An 18069-nucleotide genomic window follows, 5' to 3' on the forward strand; every position below is an offset into this window, starting at 1 on the left:
AAGTTTTTTTAAATTAATATTTTTGTTTTATTCTACAAACTACTGTCAACATGTCTTCCGAATTTCAAATAAGAATATTTTCATTTAATTGTCATTTATTTGCAGAAAATGACAACTGGTCAAAATGCCATGTTTTTAGACCTCAAATAATGCAAAGAAAACAAGTTTATATTCATTTTTAATTATTAACTTAGGAAGTGTTCAGAAATCAATATTTGGTGGTATAACCCTGATTTCCAATCACAGCTTTTATGTGTCTTGGCATGCTCCCTATCCAGTCAGTCACATTGCTGTTGGGCGACTCTATGCCACTCCTATCGAGAACATTCAAGAATAGTGACCCTCTTGCTTAACCTCTTGAATTTATCAGTGGGGTTCAGGTCTGGAGATGGGGCTGGCCATGACGGGGTCTTGATCTGGTGGTCCACCCTTTGATTGGCCTGGCTTGGAGCATTGTCCTGTTTTCATCCAGGATAACCTTGCACTTGGCTTGAGTTACACATCCTTCACAAAGACAGATCTGCCTGATTCTGATCTTTTCTGATGAGTCCAGTTTCAGCTTTTCCCAAAACCTGGCCTAACATCATTTATTATGAAAAAAGAGACATTTAAAGTAAACACAGTAATAGTGTGTGAAAGAGGATATTGTGAAACATATTAAACAATAAATGTTGTCTTTTCATGGAATTTTACATTACAAATGGATACATTAATAATTTATTTAATTTATTAATTAAATTATTTAATAATTTTTCAACTATTTCAGAATAAACTGGTGCACTTAATTGTTGTTTTATTGAATTCATTATTTATTGAAGCATTTCATTTTGAGTACTTTTGGTCCTCCATACTCTAACTCTACCTCTGGTTTACTGACAACTTTTTAATCCAGCGATACTGCTAAAACTCTTGCCGATGTTTTAAATGGAAGCAGACCAGTCACTAAAGGGTTAATTAGGCATTCAGCTAAATTCCCAGTATCACCTCCTTCATGTTACTCTCTGAGTGTGTGTAATGGTTTGGATAAACTGTTTGTGTATCATTTCTTTGTCTCTTGTGAAGATAATTTGTGAGCTGCAGTGCTGTTGGTAATAAACGGCCTGGCTTTCACAGTGGTTCTTTGTTTCCATGCATTACTGGGTTAAATGGAAAGGAAAACCCTCCAGGGTACTTTTCCCTCCCTCATGAATTCAATCTCCTCCTTGTGAAAAAGTACACTTTAGCATATTTTTTAAAGCAGTACTTATTACAAAAATAATAGACTTATAAAACATATATTTAAATGCAAACTCAATGTAATGTGTTCGGACGCTGTGTATTAATTACAATTAAATAAATGTATTTTAGTTTCAATTAATATTAAATGCATTTAGCTGAACTTTAGATGAACTTGCTAAACTATACTGTAATTTCTACTGAATTTTGTATGTCAAGTATTTAAATGTTTGTAATTACACCTTTGTAATGAAGTTGTAATTTAGTACATTTAAAATATCAACTCGTATATTGAATACACACTACAGTTAAAGTTATAATCAAGTACAAAACATGATTAAAATATACTTTAAAATTAAACTTTAAATTTGACATTATTACAAAGTGCAAGTGTATTGTGTGCTATACGAAATAGTCATGAAAGTGTACCTTCAAGGCCTTTTCTTTTCTTAACCCTTGTGTGGTGTTCATATTTTTGTTATTCAGCCAGTGTTCATGGTGGACCCGCTGCATTTTTGTTTTTTTAATTCAACACAATCAAAAATGTTATGTTAAAATACTCAACAGATGTTTACGTCATCCCAATTACAAGCAATATAAACAGCATATATGGTTCATATTTTCTCTTTACCTTTTTAGATCACATTTAAAGGGTAACTAAACCCTAAACCAACTTTTTTTAGTTAATGATCTGTAATACTGGGGCTTTATTAATGCTGTTCATTGATTCGAGTAAATGTTTTGACATTTGAGTATAATATAATTGCAACCTCATGTGGGAACGGCAGGGGTAGAAACCAAACTCACTCTTGCATTCTTTTACACTTACACTAGGCTTGCTACGATAGTCGGTGTTGCCGGTGTTACCGGTGTCCAGACTCAACACCGGTTACATCACTTGCCCACCGTGGCACCGCCCACCGTCTTTTTTTTAAATTTTTTTTATAGTAATAAAATAATTTAGTTCAGTTAGAGAACAGACAATACAAATAAAAACTGAACGTATCTGCTTAATAAAGCAGGATCCGACCGTGAGTCTCGGAGGCGGCAGGAGTCATTCATCAGATTTAAGAGTGAGGAGCTGACTGAGATGATCACGGAAGATTTGGTTTCAAAGCGAAACGTAAAAGCGCCTATTTAAAGGAGTTTGTCATTTGTTTTGTTGTTGTGTTTTTCATTAAAAATAATAGGCTAATGAACCCACAATTCAAGCAACCCGCAGCCGAATTGGCGCTAATTAAAAACCGAAAGTAAAATGTGCACGGCCGCACAGAGCGCGCATTGTTTACTTTCGCCTGGCTCCGCAGTGCGAGCCTCCGCGCTACGCTGACTGCGCGCATTTATTTTTGCCGCGCGCACCCTCGCGCTCGTGCGGGCGCGTCGAGTATAAACGAGGCTTTACGGGCGAACTAACAGTGTGCATTCATGGCGTGCATCTCAATCATAGACTGATCAATGCTTGATCAGTGCCCTGACTACTGATTCTGAACTAGGGAACTGATTGAGACGCACCCATGGCCTCACAGAGCGCGCATTTACAGACGAGCTGTCATTCACGGTGTGCGCGCACTGGCGCGTTTTCAGTTCAGAGCGGTCGTGTGCATGTTACTTTCGGTTAGATAGAATTAGTGATTTAAAAGCCTCCGCCGGTGATACCGGTATTACCGGTGTTGTCACACATCAATTAACCGGTGGGAAAATTTCCTCACCGTCACATCCCTAACTTACACACAATCTCTCTCACACGCACGCACGCGCTCACTCCCTCACTCACTCACTCACTCACTCACTCACTCACTCACTCACTCACTCACTCACTCACTCACTCACTCACTCACTCACTCACTCACTCACTCACTCACTCACTCACTCACTCACTCACTCACTCACTCACTCACTCACTCACTCACTTGGATATGGTTACTCTCCATAGGCATAATGGTTTTTCTAATGTACAAACTGTATAATCTATCCCCCTACACTAACCCTATCCCTAAACCTACCAAATCCCAGAAAACGTTTGGCATTTTTGGTGTTCTGATATATATTACTCACAGGAAATGAGCCAAGGCCAATGAGTCTCAGTTTGAAAAAATTATTAATCGTATCATTTTTCTTTTGATAAAAAATGAAAACGGGTCCAACAGACCAGAACACCATACAAGGGTTAATATTATTTTATATGCAAGTACAGTTTTTAAAAATACACTTTTTAATACGCAAGTGTACAGTTAAGTGGATTTGTAACCAAAGCCTCTTATATTTCAACCTTTCCCTTTAGTTTATTTAGTCATGATTTGTGAATGATTTTTGTTTGTCTTTTGTTGTTTGATTATCAGCAGGTTTATTAGACTTCTGTCACTTTAAAGGGTTACTTCAGTGATTTAGCATTAAGCTTTGTATTTAAACTGGGTAATTTATGCAGTAGAAATGTGAAATTATTTTTGAATTTGGTGCCTTCTAGACTGAGAAAAGACAGAAAATGTCAATCATTTCGTTCAGTTAGAGAATAAACACTACAATTACAATACACGGCACAGACGCAACAGTGTCAGATTTCATCCGAGCTGAGCAGAGCTGAGGTAACATTAAGCGCCAGTCTGGTGTTTTCAGATCGCATATGGAAGCTAAACTATCACAGGAATTAATTGAAAAGTTGAAACACTCACTTTACTCTGCCCCGCGCCCTGTTATGATTGTCCGTGCGGCTGTCTGTGTCTTACATGCTGTGCGTGAGATCTCTGCGCCCATGGGCGGGTTGATAACATGCGGAACAGCTCCATCTAGTGGCTGTCTTTAGCCTCTGGCCAAAAAATCCTCAGATGATGCAAAATGACTATATCTGCGCCATCGGATAATTTTTTTCCAGAAATAAAATGCAGAATTCTCTTGTCTCAGGGGGATATGAGGGGGGAAAGTACCATAATTTGAATATACTACCGGGTTTCTACTGATACAAAGCCTAATATATCGGCCGGCCGATATATCGGTCTAACACTACTCTCCAGTGTTTTCCACACATAGACTAAGTCGCGGTGGTGCGCCACAAAATCAACGCCGTCCGTCACATACTGCGTTTTTTGGCGGCTTCCAAACCAAATTTTTATCCCGCTTATGATCGGTGAGTGATGAGACTGACTGTTGCGCTTCTGTTGCTGAGAGAACGAGCAGAGAGAGAGAGACGCTCCTCCGGCTGCGCGCAAACTGTCTTGCTCTCCCTTCCTCACGCATACGATGGTAAAAGGTCGGAAGACCGAAGTTTTACGTGGAGCATTGGGAGATTTTTTTTCCTGAATTACCGCTGGTGTTGCTCTACAAGAGATTAAGTTAAGTGCACCTAAGCATTAAATGACTAGGTTGTAAATGGTTTTAAAATTAAGTGTAGTACAGTCAGTGTGCACTTTATTATGCTGCTTGCTTGTTGATACTGTGCAATAGTGTAATTATTTTATTTATGCTTAAATATTTATTTTCACCATTTAACTATTTTTTTTTTCTTGTTCTACCTCACCTGTTTTTACTATTTGTTAAATATAGTTTTTTTTTTGTTCAATAAATGTAAAATATCATCATGATCGTGTCATTTTTATGATGTAAATTGAGGGAGCAAAAGCAGTATCGGCTCCAAATATCGGCTCGAAAATCAGAAAAATCGTCAGCCCGTATCGGTCATCGGCTGATGAAAAATCCATATTGGTCGATCCATAATTTTTGTGTGTAGACTAAATGACTGTTTAGGCTTGCCAACATAAACTGCATATCTGTGTTCAGCTCCGACTCAGTGCTCAAACCGAAAGATGCCTGGGTCTTTTGTGGCTTAAAGGAACACTCCGCTTTTTTTTTTTTTTAAAAGGCTCATTTTCCAACTCCCCTAGAGTTAAACATTTGAGACTTACTCAATCCATTTAGCCGATCTCCGGGTCTGGCGGTAGCACTTTTAGCATAGCTTAGCATAGATCTTTGAATCTGATTAGACCGTTAGCATCTCGCTCAAAAAATGACCAAAGAGTTTCGATATTTTTCCTATTTAAAACTTGACTCTACTGTATTTACATCGTGTACCAAGACCGACGGAAAATTCAAAGTTGCGGTTTTCTAGGCCGATATGGCTAGGAACTATACTCTCATTCCTGCGTAATAATCAAGGAACTTTGCTGCCGTACCATGAGTGCAGCAGGCACAATGATATTACGCAGTAATAGAAAATCACACATTTCATTTTCCGTCGGTCTTAGTACACGATGTAACTACAGAAGAGTCAAGTTTTAAATAGGAAAAATATCGAAAGCCTTTGGTCCTTTTTTTGAGCGAGATGTTAACGGTCTAATCTGATTCAATGATCTATACTAAGCTATGCTAAAAGTTCTACTGCCAGACCCGGAGATCGACTAAATGAATTCGAAACCGGTAAAACTCAACTGTTTAACTCTAGGGGAGTTGGAAAATGAGCCTATTTTCCAAAAAAGTGGAGTGTTCCTTTAAAGGGACAGTTCACCAAACAAAACATAATTTACTCTCCCTCAAGTTGTTCTAAACCTGTTTCATATAGTCACAATATTCTACTGACTTTTGAACAAGTAATACACCAGCAGTTTGAAGGCTCTACATTTTATACATTTCACCAACAATGACAAAACAGGTTACACAGCATTTATTTCTATCAGAGGTGGACAAAGTACACAACTCTATTACTTGAGTAAAAGTAAAAGTACCACTGGTCAAATATTACTCCGTTACAAGTGAAAGTTCTAAAAACTGATTTTTACTTAAGTAAAAGTACAGAAGTATTTGTTTTTAAAAGTACTTAAGTATCAAAAGTAAATTTCCTTTTTTATGTCAATGCATTATTTTATTATCGTTGCATTGTTGTATAAATGCACGCTATGCCATGGTGGTTTAAGCCAGTCAGTGATGCTCCATCCGACATGCTAGCATAAGACCACCTTAAACTAATTTCTTTACATTTGTGTAGAGTGTGTAAAGTATTTAAATTTTAAATTTCTTTTATAAACGTTACAAAGCTCTTTACAAAGCTGCTGTCACTTTAAGGCTGAATGCATGGACCCTATACTCTGATACGCATACGATATTCTCTCTCTGTTTACTCTTCTCTTTCTCCCAGACATTTATATTTGTGAACCTTTTATGAGACATGCATCAAAGTGTATGCCAACTAAACTAATCTTTAATCTTTTGAGAAAACTGAAACATACTTTTTAAGTACGGCACACTGTGCAGAGGAACCGCCTTCTTCCATTTTGCTGTAAACTGATCAGTGTTCAAAAAATGTTGGGAAACTTCACATGACCCTATACACGAGTGATTACTGATAGGCTGTCTGCAAAAAAAAAACTTTTAAAGAAGAAAAAAAATCATCCACCGACTTTAAAAGCTGCTACAGAAACGACTTTCTACTTTGAGGATCTTGATAGAAATGTAGTGGAGTAAAAAGTACGATATTTGTCTTTCAAATGTAGTGAAGTTAAAGTAAAAGTATCCCTAAAAAATAATACTCCAGTAAAGTACAGATACTCAAAAAGTGTACTTAAGTACAGTACTCAAGTAAATGTACTTAGTTACTGTCCACCTCTGATTTCTATAAAAATGACGTGTCGTGCATATGAAGTGAGTAAGTCAGAACTATTGTAGTAACTGGGTTTGGTGCTGTTGATCAACATATACAAACTGTAGCAAAGGAAACAACATGTACAACTTAACACATCTGACACCAGACACCATCTGCTTCAATCACGTGAACATGACTCATACACTAGTCCCAAACCCTTCATGAGGCAGATCACACAAACAATGTATTAAAAACAGCCTTTTAACTCCGATCAGTCTAAAAAAAAGTACTGTCAACTAGGGCTTTGTAAATTAATCGTAATTGGTTTTTGAATTTCAGTTATGGCTTACCTACAATTATGAAAACAGGATAATCGAGGTAAAACAATTATTTGTGTTCCGCAGTCGCATTTCTATTCCTTCACAGCTGTGCGCTTTCGTACCTCCCTAAAAGCCGGAACTTCTCAAACATCCAAATCAGCCAAATGAGTGTTGTAAAATGCATTCTACTGTTGCTAAACCTGAGGATGTGCTCGATATTAAACCGTGTTATTAAAAGCACATTAAGAGGCCTTTTATTTATTTAATATTATCGTCTATAAGTAAATTAAAAAATATATACCTTTGACAGTTTGCAAGTGCACATTCAATGCAATTATATACACTTCTTTTTCTCAAGGGTTATTACCACACATTATAACTTTAATAAGTTTCTTTACATCACTTATTCTTTACCATGTTCCTTTTACATAAACTAAATATCCTCTAACTAAACATCCTAAATAGCCTCTAACAACATAATGGTTTATTCCTGTGTGTGTGTGAGAGAGAGAGAGTAAAACCTGCTCTGACATAGCGTGAGTGCTCCTCCTTCTCTCTGTTCCCCAATTCTCACAGAACGCCATGTTTGTTCACGTACACAGTCATGTTTATTTTAGTTAAACTTTTGTTTGGATAAACTGTAGCTAATGCAATCATCTACAAATGTCTTTCTTTTGGAATTAGTATTTTGTGGAGGGACTACTGTATTCTGCCTAAATATTTTCAGATTCTGTATGTGATGTAAATGAAGGTAAAGAATGCTCGTGAATATTTTTCTCGTTCTTTACAACCCCATTATTGAGCGCAGTGGCTTTGATGATGTCCAAAAGCTGTTTTTAGCTAATGTCACGGACGGATGTTGTGACTATTTAAAGAACCAACACTGCTGGAATCACTCAGACCTTTGTGTATTGAATGAAATCACTGTTGGAGCTGAAGAAACATGCCATTTTTAATGGAACGTAAAGCTTGAATTGCGTTTTTCATGATTTTATGTTTTGTTTTTTGAACAGCTGCCAACGGTACATCATACAAAATGAACAAAAGAGAGGACGCCCGGACACCCAAAGACCGGTAGGTTTCTTTGGATTTAATTTCCTATTTTTGCCTTCAACACCAGATTGATTCAGGACTGAGTAAACCTCAATGGTATGTGATTTTCAAAAAAGCACAGGGATTCAGTTTAATTGCTCTGAAAGCTCTTGAGTGAGTCAACAGAATGGACAGATACAGACTCTTATCAAGCTAATAGCTTTCCACAAGTACCTGGGGTCATATACTTATAAGTGAACAACAAATAAGTTATATTTCTCATTTATTCCTCTTGATGTTAAAATCGTGCGAATTAATTCAGATTGAGATGATTTGCATTAAAATATTTTTTTGTAAAATTAGGGTTGCCATGGGCCGTTAAAGTTTTTAATGTGTCCCAAGATCACTTTTCAAAATAAAAAAAAGGCTTAAATAGTGTAAATTGTCTTATCATTTGCAGTGGTCTTACATTTTTGTCAATTAACAAGATAGATGTTCGATGAACACTGTCAAGTTAATATTTATTTAACAAAAAATTACAAACAGAACTTGGAGAGAGGATTTGTTCTTTGAAACATGAGCCTGCTGGTTTATTTTGCATGTGATGGAGCGGTCTTAAAATGTATTTGGAACAAAAGAAAACAAAAAACCTCTAAATTTCAAACCACTTGCTCCACACTTGGTTTTAGCTTTGTACTATTCATAATAATTCATGCTGTGAACTAAAGATAATATATATATTTGTTTTACATTTCTTAATTTATTTTTAAATGGGGAAATTAATGTCACATGAATGTATTGCAAATAGACTGTAAGACTTCTGTCTTCTCTCTTCTGTCTAGCGGCCACCTTGTCGCGGTCATATTCTTCATCCTTGGCCTGGGAACACTGTTGCCATGGAACTTCTTCATGACAGCATCTATGGTAATGGAATGTGGAAAACATTCCAAATTTGATCAGGAATCAAAAAAGAGTTTCTCAGAAAATCTTTAAGCCAAATCAGCTGGAACAACACCCCCCCCCCCCCCCCCAGGACATTGATCTTTTTTCGATCTGAATTCCCCCAACGAATGTAGTTTGCTAGTTGGCTAACAGCCAGGATTGAACTAATTAGCCAGATCACTGCTCTGGCGGTTTGTCTCATATTCCTGCAATCGCTATAATTGTGTTTTTTGTATAATTTGTTTTAATATTTTTTAAGTTTATCCTTTATTTTACCAGGAAATAATCCCATTGAGATATAAATATCTTCTACCAGGGAGTCCTGGCCAAAATGGCAGCACAAGTAATCACAACAAAATTAAATAAATCCAAAAGACACACAAAACGAGAAATACAAAATACAAAAAGTCCTGTCCAGCACTCATATAATTACAGTTCTTAATAATGAAAAAAAAATTGTATATATAAAAATAATATATATAAACATAAACTATAATTTTTTTTCAAATAAACCTCCCAAAGGTTTCTAAGAATATTTAAAGATGGGAGCACTTATAGCATCAACATACTCTACATCTCATTCCATAGCCTAGGAGCATAAGAGATAAAGGCAGTTTTGCCAAATTCAGAATATGATCTAGGCATAATTAAAAGTAATTTAGAAGATGATAATCTGGTTTTATAAGTACAGTATGATATAAGACTACAGATATATGGAGGCAATTTGCCTAACAGAGCCTTAGCAGTAAACAGCAGCATATGCATTTTTCTCCGCTGATACAAGGAGGGCCAACCAACCAGTTCATACAAAGTACAATGATGGGTACGTGTAGGAACACCAATCACAAATCGTATTGCAGCATGATATATATAATACATTTTTTTTTAGTGAAGATAGATTTGCATGCATATAGATCACATCACCATAATCCAGCACAGCGAGAAAACAACTTTGGATGATTCTCTTTTTAGCTTCAATCTGTTAACTTTTTCTATACAGTCCCCTTCTAAGGTTAAAATAGGTGGAATCACAATTTTAGTATGAGAACGAGTAAAGAGCGCATATTTCATTTTTTTAGTATTTCTAACCAATTTTAATTTTAACAATGAGGATTGCAATACCTGAAAGAAATCTTGTAATAGCTCTATGGCTTTATTCATTGACTGTGCAACTGTATAAATGATTGTATCATCAGCATATAAATGTAGTTTAGCTGTAGTTATCTCATTACCTAGGTCATTAATATATATTGAAAAGAAAACTGGTGCTACGATTGATCCCTTTGGTGGGACACCTTTATTAATTTTTAAATTTATAGAAGTGCAATTTTCTACTGAGACACACTGCGTTCTTTCTGATAAATAATTATTGAACCAATTTATACTTATTTAGCTAAAACCTATGCAGCTGAGTCTATCCAACTAAATTTTGTGATCTACAGAATCAAAGGCTTTTGAAAGAATTGTGATATTACTGTGTTGTGGTTAATTTTCTATTTTTTGAAATGTTTCCTGTGTTTAAATCCTATTTTATAAGCTGTAGTTAGTCTGATTTGAGATGTAGTCTTAAAAGGTTGCAGCCTATATAATATAATATAATATATAATAATATAATATATTATATACTGTATATAATATAATATAATATAATATAATATAATATAATATAATATAATATAATATAATATAATATAATATAATATAATATAATATAATATAATATAATAATTTTTCAGATTTACCAGATTACTGTGTGCCCTGTTGGTTACAGTGTTTACTTACTTTTTATGTTTTTCTTTTCTTGATTCTTTCAAATGATTTATATAAAAAAACTAAAACAAAAAACAATTTTTTATATATATATATCGAAATTGGCCATCAAGAAATCCATATCTGTTGATCCACTTAATCTGCCAGGTCATATGTGAAGAAGTATGACCTGCCAAGTTACATTTGTTTATATTGTAGTGTTGAAAGTGATTGTTTAGTGTCTCTAAAATCTTTGATTTTTTTTTTTACAGTATTTCAACAACAGACTCAATACGTCTGAATGGAGGAATGGAACAATAACAAATAGGGTGGAATATTATTTCAATAACTGGATGACTCTGCTTTCCCAGCTGCCTTTGCTGCTGTTCACTTTGCTCAACTCTTTTCTCTATGAGCGGTGAGAATTTGTTATTTTTTTCCTTGTGTGCTTGACCTTAGCACACAAACCATATTGACAGCACAAAAGGCGCTTAACATAGTTATGAAATGCACTCTAAATGTAACTCAAAGGTGCAACAATGGTGTAAACAATGGTGCAGTAATGTAAAAAAAAGGATAAAATCACAAAGAATGAAACCATTCTCATTAAAGGGGCTATATGCAACTTTTCCCCAAAAATAAACGTAACAATAGCCTTTTTATTTTACCATTTATGACTCAAACTTCTCCTGATGAGCATACTGACACCTTGTCCGCTCACAGTGGGTGCACCTATAAGCCTGTATCCTATTTTTCCTATTTTCTGTCGGGTCGGATTTTTCCCACGCTGTCTGCGGATGTGACGTCACCACCACTGCGAGAGCGAGCAGAAAATAAGAGCAGTTCTATTTTTTGGCCACAGGTGTCAGTCGCGAGTTTAAATTTCAGAAAAACGCATATAGCCCCTTTAAAGGGTTAGTTCACCCAAAAATGAAAATTCTGTCATTAATTACTTACCCTCATGTCGTTCGACACCTGTAAAACCTCCGTTCATCTTCGGAACAGAAATGAAGATATTTTAGTTGAAATCTGATGGCTCTGAAAGGCCTCCATTGGCACAATGGCACTTTACACTCTCAAGACCCTTAAAAGGTACTAAAGACGTCATTACAAAGTCCATCTCACTACAGTGGTTCTAAAATAACTTTATGAATCGGCGAGAATAGTTTTTGTGCGCAAAAAAACCCTAAATAACGACTGATGAAGCTTCGAAGCGTTATGAATCAGTGAGCCGAATCATGATTCGGATCGCATGTCAAACCGCCAAACTGCTGAAATTTGGCGATTCAAACCGCTGAATCGACTCGCTGATTCATAACGCTTCGAAGCTTCATGATGCCTTGTTTTGAAATCGTCATCACTATGTAAGTCGTTATTTAGGGTTTTTTTGCACACAAAAACTATTCTCGCCGATTCATAAAGTTATTTTAGAACCACTGTAGTGAGATGGACTTTGTAACGACGTCTTTAGTACCTTTTAAGGGTCTTGAGAGTGTAAAGTGCCATTGTGCCAATGGAAGCCTTTCAGAGCCATCAGATTTCAACTAAAATATCTTCATTTCTGTTCCGAAGATGAACGGAGGTCTTACGGGTGTCGAACGACATGAGGGTAAGTAATTAATGACAGAATTTTCATTTTTGGGTGAACTAACCCTTTAACCAAGACATCAAATACATTTTGAACTTTTGTTAGATAATTTTTTATATCACATTCACTAACAACTAGTAAAATGTTTAAGAACACACATTTTCATTTAAATATTTTATTACACAAATTCATTAAGCATCATTCTTCTGCCAGAATATAGCACCTGAAATGTTTTGTTGTTGTTGTTAAAATACAACAAATAAAGTGTAAAGTTTAAAATGCCAAACATTTACTGAAACCAGTAAAATATACCAGACCATTTGTGTTTCAGGATCTCAGAGAGGATAAGGATAGCAGGCAGTTTAGTCTTCATCTTCATACTCTTCCTCCTCACTGCTGTCCTGGTGAAGGTCCCAATGGAGGAGGGCCGCTTCTTCTCCGTCACCATGGCAACTATCTGGTTTATCAATTGTTAGTGATTTTGAAACCGCATATCACCATAACAATATTTCTACTGATATATGCTGATATGCATAAAGATTTCTATTGCAATGAAAAAAATGCATCACGGTTTCCACAAAAATATGAAGCAGCACAACTGTTTTCTTTTAGTTTTGTTTAAAACCAATAATCAATATAGGGAAATACAAAAATCATCAATGTAAAACACTTAAATAATCACAGAGATTATATTATTAATTACATTAAAGTATAACATCACTTGAAACCAAGGAGTATATTTTTATACATTTGACATGGATAAATCTTATACATTCCCTATATGAAAAAAACCAACATGCAAAACAAACCCACCACAAAACATTTACCCAATTCTTGCGAAATGTCTGCCCTAAGTCACCTAATATTCAGTTAAAGCTGCAGTCCGTAACTTTTTTGTGTTCAAGATTTACAAAAATTATATAATGAGAATGTACAACATGAATCCACTTTCCAAATCGTGTTTTTTTCTTACCCTGAATCATTATGGTACACGTATAATAAGTGTTTATATTGGGACTATTTCAGACCGGTCTGGTAGGAACCGCTGCGGAGGAGCACAGTCCCTGCGTGACTCGCCATAGACATAAACTGAGAGAAGTAGCTCCGGCTGCAATGTTCTTCCGCAACATGTATGCAGTTCTGTTTATTAACCGCTAGAGCGCAAAAAGTTATGGACTGCAGCTTTAAACAAAATCTGATCGTATAGGGGATATATACTCAATCCAATCTCTCCATAGTACTGAAAACAAACACAGGTACATTATCTCAAAACTGAAAGGAATGTGAATGTTAAGAATAATTTCTACACAATAAGACGGCTCCAGAAAATGTGGAAATGATTTGCTTTATCAACCCTGCACTTTCGCCAACAATTGGATCTATATGACTGTGGAGAAAAAACTAGCGACACCCTTTCACGCAAACTCCATCCAGAACAAAGAATGCATACATTTCCATTGTGACTTGCATACTCTTTCCCACTCCTCTACCGAAAAACTCAAGATTGCCTTCCCCCTCCCATCTCTCCTTTATATATAATATGTCTACCAGCATAGCTTGTTGTAGCCCACTATACAACTTGGAGACTACATTTTTACAGACATCTAATTGATAGGCTAGGAAAAAAAAAAAACACTTTTAATAACCCATCTTCTACTTTCCTTGATACATCTCCAATAGTAGATCTCTAGCCCATGATTTCCTTTTAAGCATCTGAAAGCTCTGAAGCTTTCCCTTATTCATAAATGTCCAATAGGCAGGCAGTTAAGCCTTTAGTTGTCCATCTTTTAAACCTGTTATCCGTAAGCACACCAGTGCAGCAATACCATGAAAACTTTCAAATTGCATTATTTCACTTCCTTCTAAACGTTTAAGGATACATTTACCCAAGAATGATCTATAGTTAATAATATACACAGATCAGGCATAACATTATGTCCTAATATTGTGTTGAGACCCCTGAAGGTGTGCTGTGGTATCTGGCACCAAGATGTTAGCAGCAGTCCTGTAAGTTGCGAGGTGGGGCTTCCATGAATCAGACTTGTTTGTTCAGCACATCCCACAGATGCTCTATTGGATTGAGATCTGGGGAATTTGGAGGTCAAGTCAACACCTCAAACTCGTTGTTGTGCTCCTCAAACTATTCCTGAACCATTTTTGCTTTGTGGTAGGGTGCATTATCCTGCTGAAAGTGCCACAGCCACCAGGGAATACCGTTTCCATGAAAGGGGGTACATGGTCTGCAACAATGCTTAGGTAGGTGGTACGTGTCAAAGTAACATCCACATGGATGGCAGGACCCAAGGTTTCCCAGCAGAACATTGCCCAAAGCATCACACTGCCTCCATCGGCTTGCCTTCTTCCCATAGTGCATCCTGGTGCCATGTGTTTCCCAGGTAAGCGATCCACATGCACCCAGCCATCCACGTGATTCATCAGACCAGGCCACCTTCTTCCATTGCTCAGTGGTCCAGTTCTGATGCTCACGTGCCCACTGTTGGTGCTTTCGACGGTAGACAGGGGTCAGCATGGGCACCCTGACTAGTCTGCGGCTATGCAGCCCCATACGCAGCAAATCACGATGCATTGTGTATTCTGACACCTTTCTATCAGAACCAGCATTAACTTCTTGTGCAATTTGAGCTACAGTAGCTCGTCTGTTTGATCAGACCACATGGGCCAGCCTTTGCTCCCCACGTGCATCAATGAGCCTTGGCCGCCCATGACCCTGTCGTCGGCTCACCACTGTTCCTTCCTTGGACCACTTTTGATAGATACTGACCACTGCAGACTGGGAACACTCCACAAGAGCTGCAGTTTTGGAGATGCTCTGACCCAGTCATCTTGCCCATTTTTCCTGCTTCTAACACACCAACTTTGAGGACAAAATGTTCACTTGCTGCCTAATATATCCCACCCACTAACAGGTGCTGTGATGAGATGTGAAGAGATAATCAGTGTAATTCACGTCAAAAAAAAAAAATCTTACCATCCCCGAAATTAACTTTGTATATGCCACCCCGCTCTAGCCGTTATCACTGTGCGGAATGGCGCGTCGCTCAATAGTCCGCTTTTTGCACATGCCCTTAGCTCAGTTGTTCACGGCCCGTGCAAACGCTTCACTCATGTACCGCTCATCGGAAAACAAACTCACCATTAAATAAACGCTGTGCTGTAACATGGTGTGGTATAGCCGTGCTGGGCAATGCTGGTAAAACGATGCTACCCTCTCGTTCACTGATCCGCTATGCTCTGCTCACATGCTCTGATAATAATAGCTTTGTAGGTCAGGCCTATACATTATTTGGATAATTGGTCAAAATATAAATCTGTTAAATCTAATTCATTTACATAGAATATATTTAATATTAATTTATCTTCTGTCCAATTTTAGTGTGTAAATTTTTTAATAAAAGTGTGGTTATTTTATTGGCTTGTATTTTTTACATTTATCACTTTATCAGTTTATCATTTAAAATTATTGAATTTCATTAAGATGTCTAATATTAAAACAGTTATACAAAAATAATAAATAATTAAGTGCATCCAGAATTTTCTGTTTCGTCCCATAATTTTCATTTCAGTGCATCCCAGTTTCAGTTTTTTTTTTGTATGTATATCACTCACCCACTCTTTCTATAAAGATCAGTATTGTTATGTGTGCTCTTGATGATCGTTCTTCTCTGTTGGCAGCATTCGGGGCCGTGTTACAGGGAAGTCTGTTCGGTTTGGTGGGTTTGTTGCCCCAGAGGTACAGTGCCATCTTTATGAGCGGACAGGGACTCGCAGGGACATTTGCTGCTATTGCAATGATCTTCGCCATAGCAAGTGAGACGCATTGTTGTTTTGTATCATTGAGATCCCATTAGGTCAGCATTGCTTTTCTTTCCTTTTTAGATTTAGCTTACTTAACTCCACAGAGATTCACTGTTGCCAAATGAACATTCATGTTTCTCTGTGTGTGTGTGTGTGTGTGTGTGACAGGTGAAACTGACAGTGAAACGGCAGCTCTGGGTTATTTCATCACTCCATGTGTTGGGACCCTCGTCACGCTCATCAGTTACATGCTGCTACCCAAACTGGTGAGTGTGTTTAGGTCCGGGCAGATCTGTGCTGTTCTTAGTCAGCTAATTCTGAGACTGATCTTTGGAGTGTGTGTGTTTGCAGAAGTTTGCTAGATTTTACCTGGACAGCAAAGGCAAGAATTACGAGCTTGTGGTGGTGTCCAGTCGGCTGCTGCCTACAGGTGAAATTAAGTGTATAAAGTTCTTGTGAAACATGCACATATTGGATTGCCATTTCACCATTATTAATAGATAAAAAGCAATATTCAGTATCTTTAAAATATTAATTTATTACAGAAATAATATACTATAAAAGTGTGAGCCGAATGTAATGTTTTCAGGCACATTATTGCATGCTAATTGCATTGAAAGGAAAATGTATTATATTTTAAATTTATATTAAATGCGATGAAGCGCTTTTAGTTCCCAGTTCAGTAGCAATTAAGTACATCTTTATACACTATATTGCCAAAAGTATTGGGACACTCCTCAAAATCATTGAATTCAGGTTTTCCAATCGCTTCCATGGACACGGGTGTATAAAATCAAGCACCTAGGCATGCAGACGCTTCTACAAACATTTGTGAAAGAATGGGTTGCTCTCAGGAGCTCAGTGAAGTCAAGCGTGGTACTGTGATAGGTTGCCATTCGTAAAATTTCCTCACTACTAAATATTCCGCGGTCAACTGTTAGTGGTATTATAACAAAGTGGAAGCAATTGGGAACAACAGCAGCATCTCAGCCACAAAGTGATAGGCCATGTAAAATCACAGAGCGGGGTCAGCGCATGCTGAGGCGCACAGTGCACAGAAGTCGCCAACTTTCTGCAGAGTCAATAGCTACAGACCTCCTAACTTCGTGTGGCCTTCAGATTAGCTCAAGAACAGTGCGTAGAGAGCTTCATTGAATGGGTTTCCATGGCCGAGGAGCTGCATCCAAGCCTTACATCACCAAGAGCAAAGCAAAGCGTCTGATGCAGTGGTGTAAAGCACGTTTTTCAGGGGTTTGGCTTGTCCCCTTAGTTCCAGTGAAAGGAACTCTTAATGTATCAGCATGCCAAGACATTTTTGACAATTTCATGCTCCCAACTTTGTGGGAAAAGTTTGGGGATGGCCCCTTCCTGTTCCAACATGACTGCGCACCAGTGCACAAAGCAAGGTCCATAAAGACATGGAAGAGCGAGTTTGGTGTGGAGGAACTTGACTGGCCTGAACAGAATCCTGACCTCAAACCCATAGAACACATTTGGGATGAATTGAAGCAGAGACTGCGAGCCAAGCCTTCTCGTCCAACATCAGTGCCTGACCTCACAAATATGTCAAAAATTCCCATAAACACACTCCTAAGCTTTCCCAGAAGAATTGAAGCTGTTAAAGCTGCAAAGGATAGGCCAACTCCATATTCAACCTTACGGATTAAGAATAGGATGTCATTAAAGTTCATATGCATGTAAAGGCATACTTCCCAAAACTTTTGGCAATATAGTGTATGTATTTTCATAATTCCTTTTTTTTTTTTAAATAGTGTTCTGCTGAATGACAAGTATTAAAATAAAATGTCATATGTAAATATTCGTAATTACACATTTGTAAT

The 18069-nt window shown here is 37.2% G+C and overlaps 1 protein-coding gene across 2 annotated transcripts in view; it reads left to right on the top strand.

The window, feature by feature from the left end:
• LOC307122622 (equilibrative nucleoside transporter 2) overlaps nucleotides 1–18069 on the top strand; it is a 35896-nt gene that overhangs the window by 1513 nt on the left and 16314 nt on the right. The window contains exons 1-8 of one of the 2 annotated variants that reach the window (XM_079810733.1): nucleotides 7676–7852; nucleotides 8115–8175; nucleotides 8976–9057; nucleotides 11097–11242; nucleotides 12744–12883; nucleotides 16106–16240; nucleotides 16397–16494; nucleotides 16580–16658. In XM_079810733.1, coding sequence (XP_079666859.1) covers nucleotides 8138–8175; nucleotides 8976–9057; nucleotides 11097–11242; nucleotides 12744–12883; nucleotides 16106–16240; nucleotides 16397–16494; nucleotides 16580–16658 — 718 coding nt within the window. In that variant the 5' untranslated portion in view covers nucleotides 7676–7852; nucleotides 8115–8137. Of the gene's footprint in view, nucleotides 1–7675; nucleotides 7853–8114; nucleotides 8176–8975; nucleotides 9058–11096; nucleotides 11243–12743; nucleotides 12884–16105; nucleotides 16241–16396; nucleotides 16495–16579; nucleotides 16659–18069 lie in introns of those variants that run through there. The other variant, XM_079810732.1, reaches the window with a different exon arrangement.

Source organism: Gobio gobio, assembly GCF_949357685.1.
Source record: "Gobio gobio genome assembly, chromosome: 2".
Lineage (NCBI taxonomy): Eukaryota > Metazoa > Chordata > Actinopteri > Cypriniformes > Gobionidae > Gobio > Gobio gobio.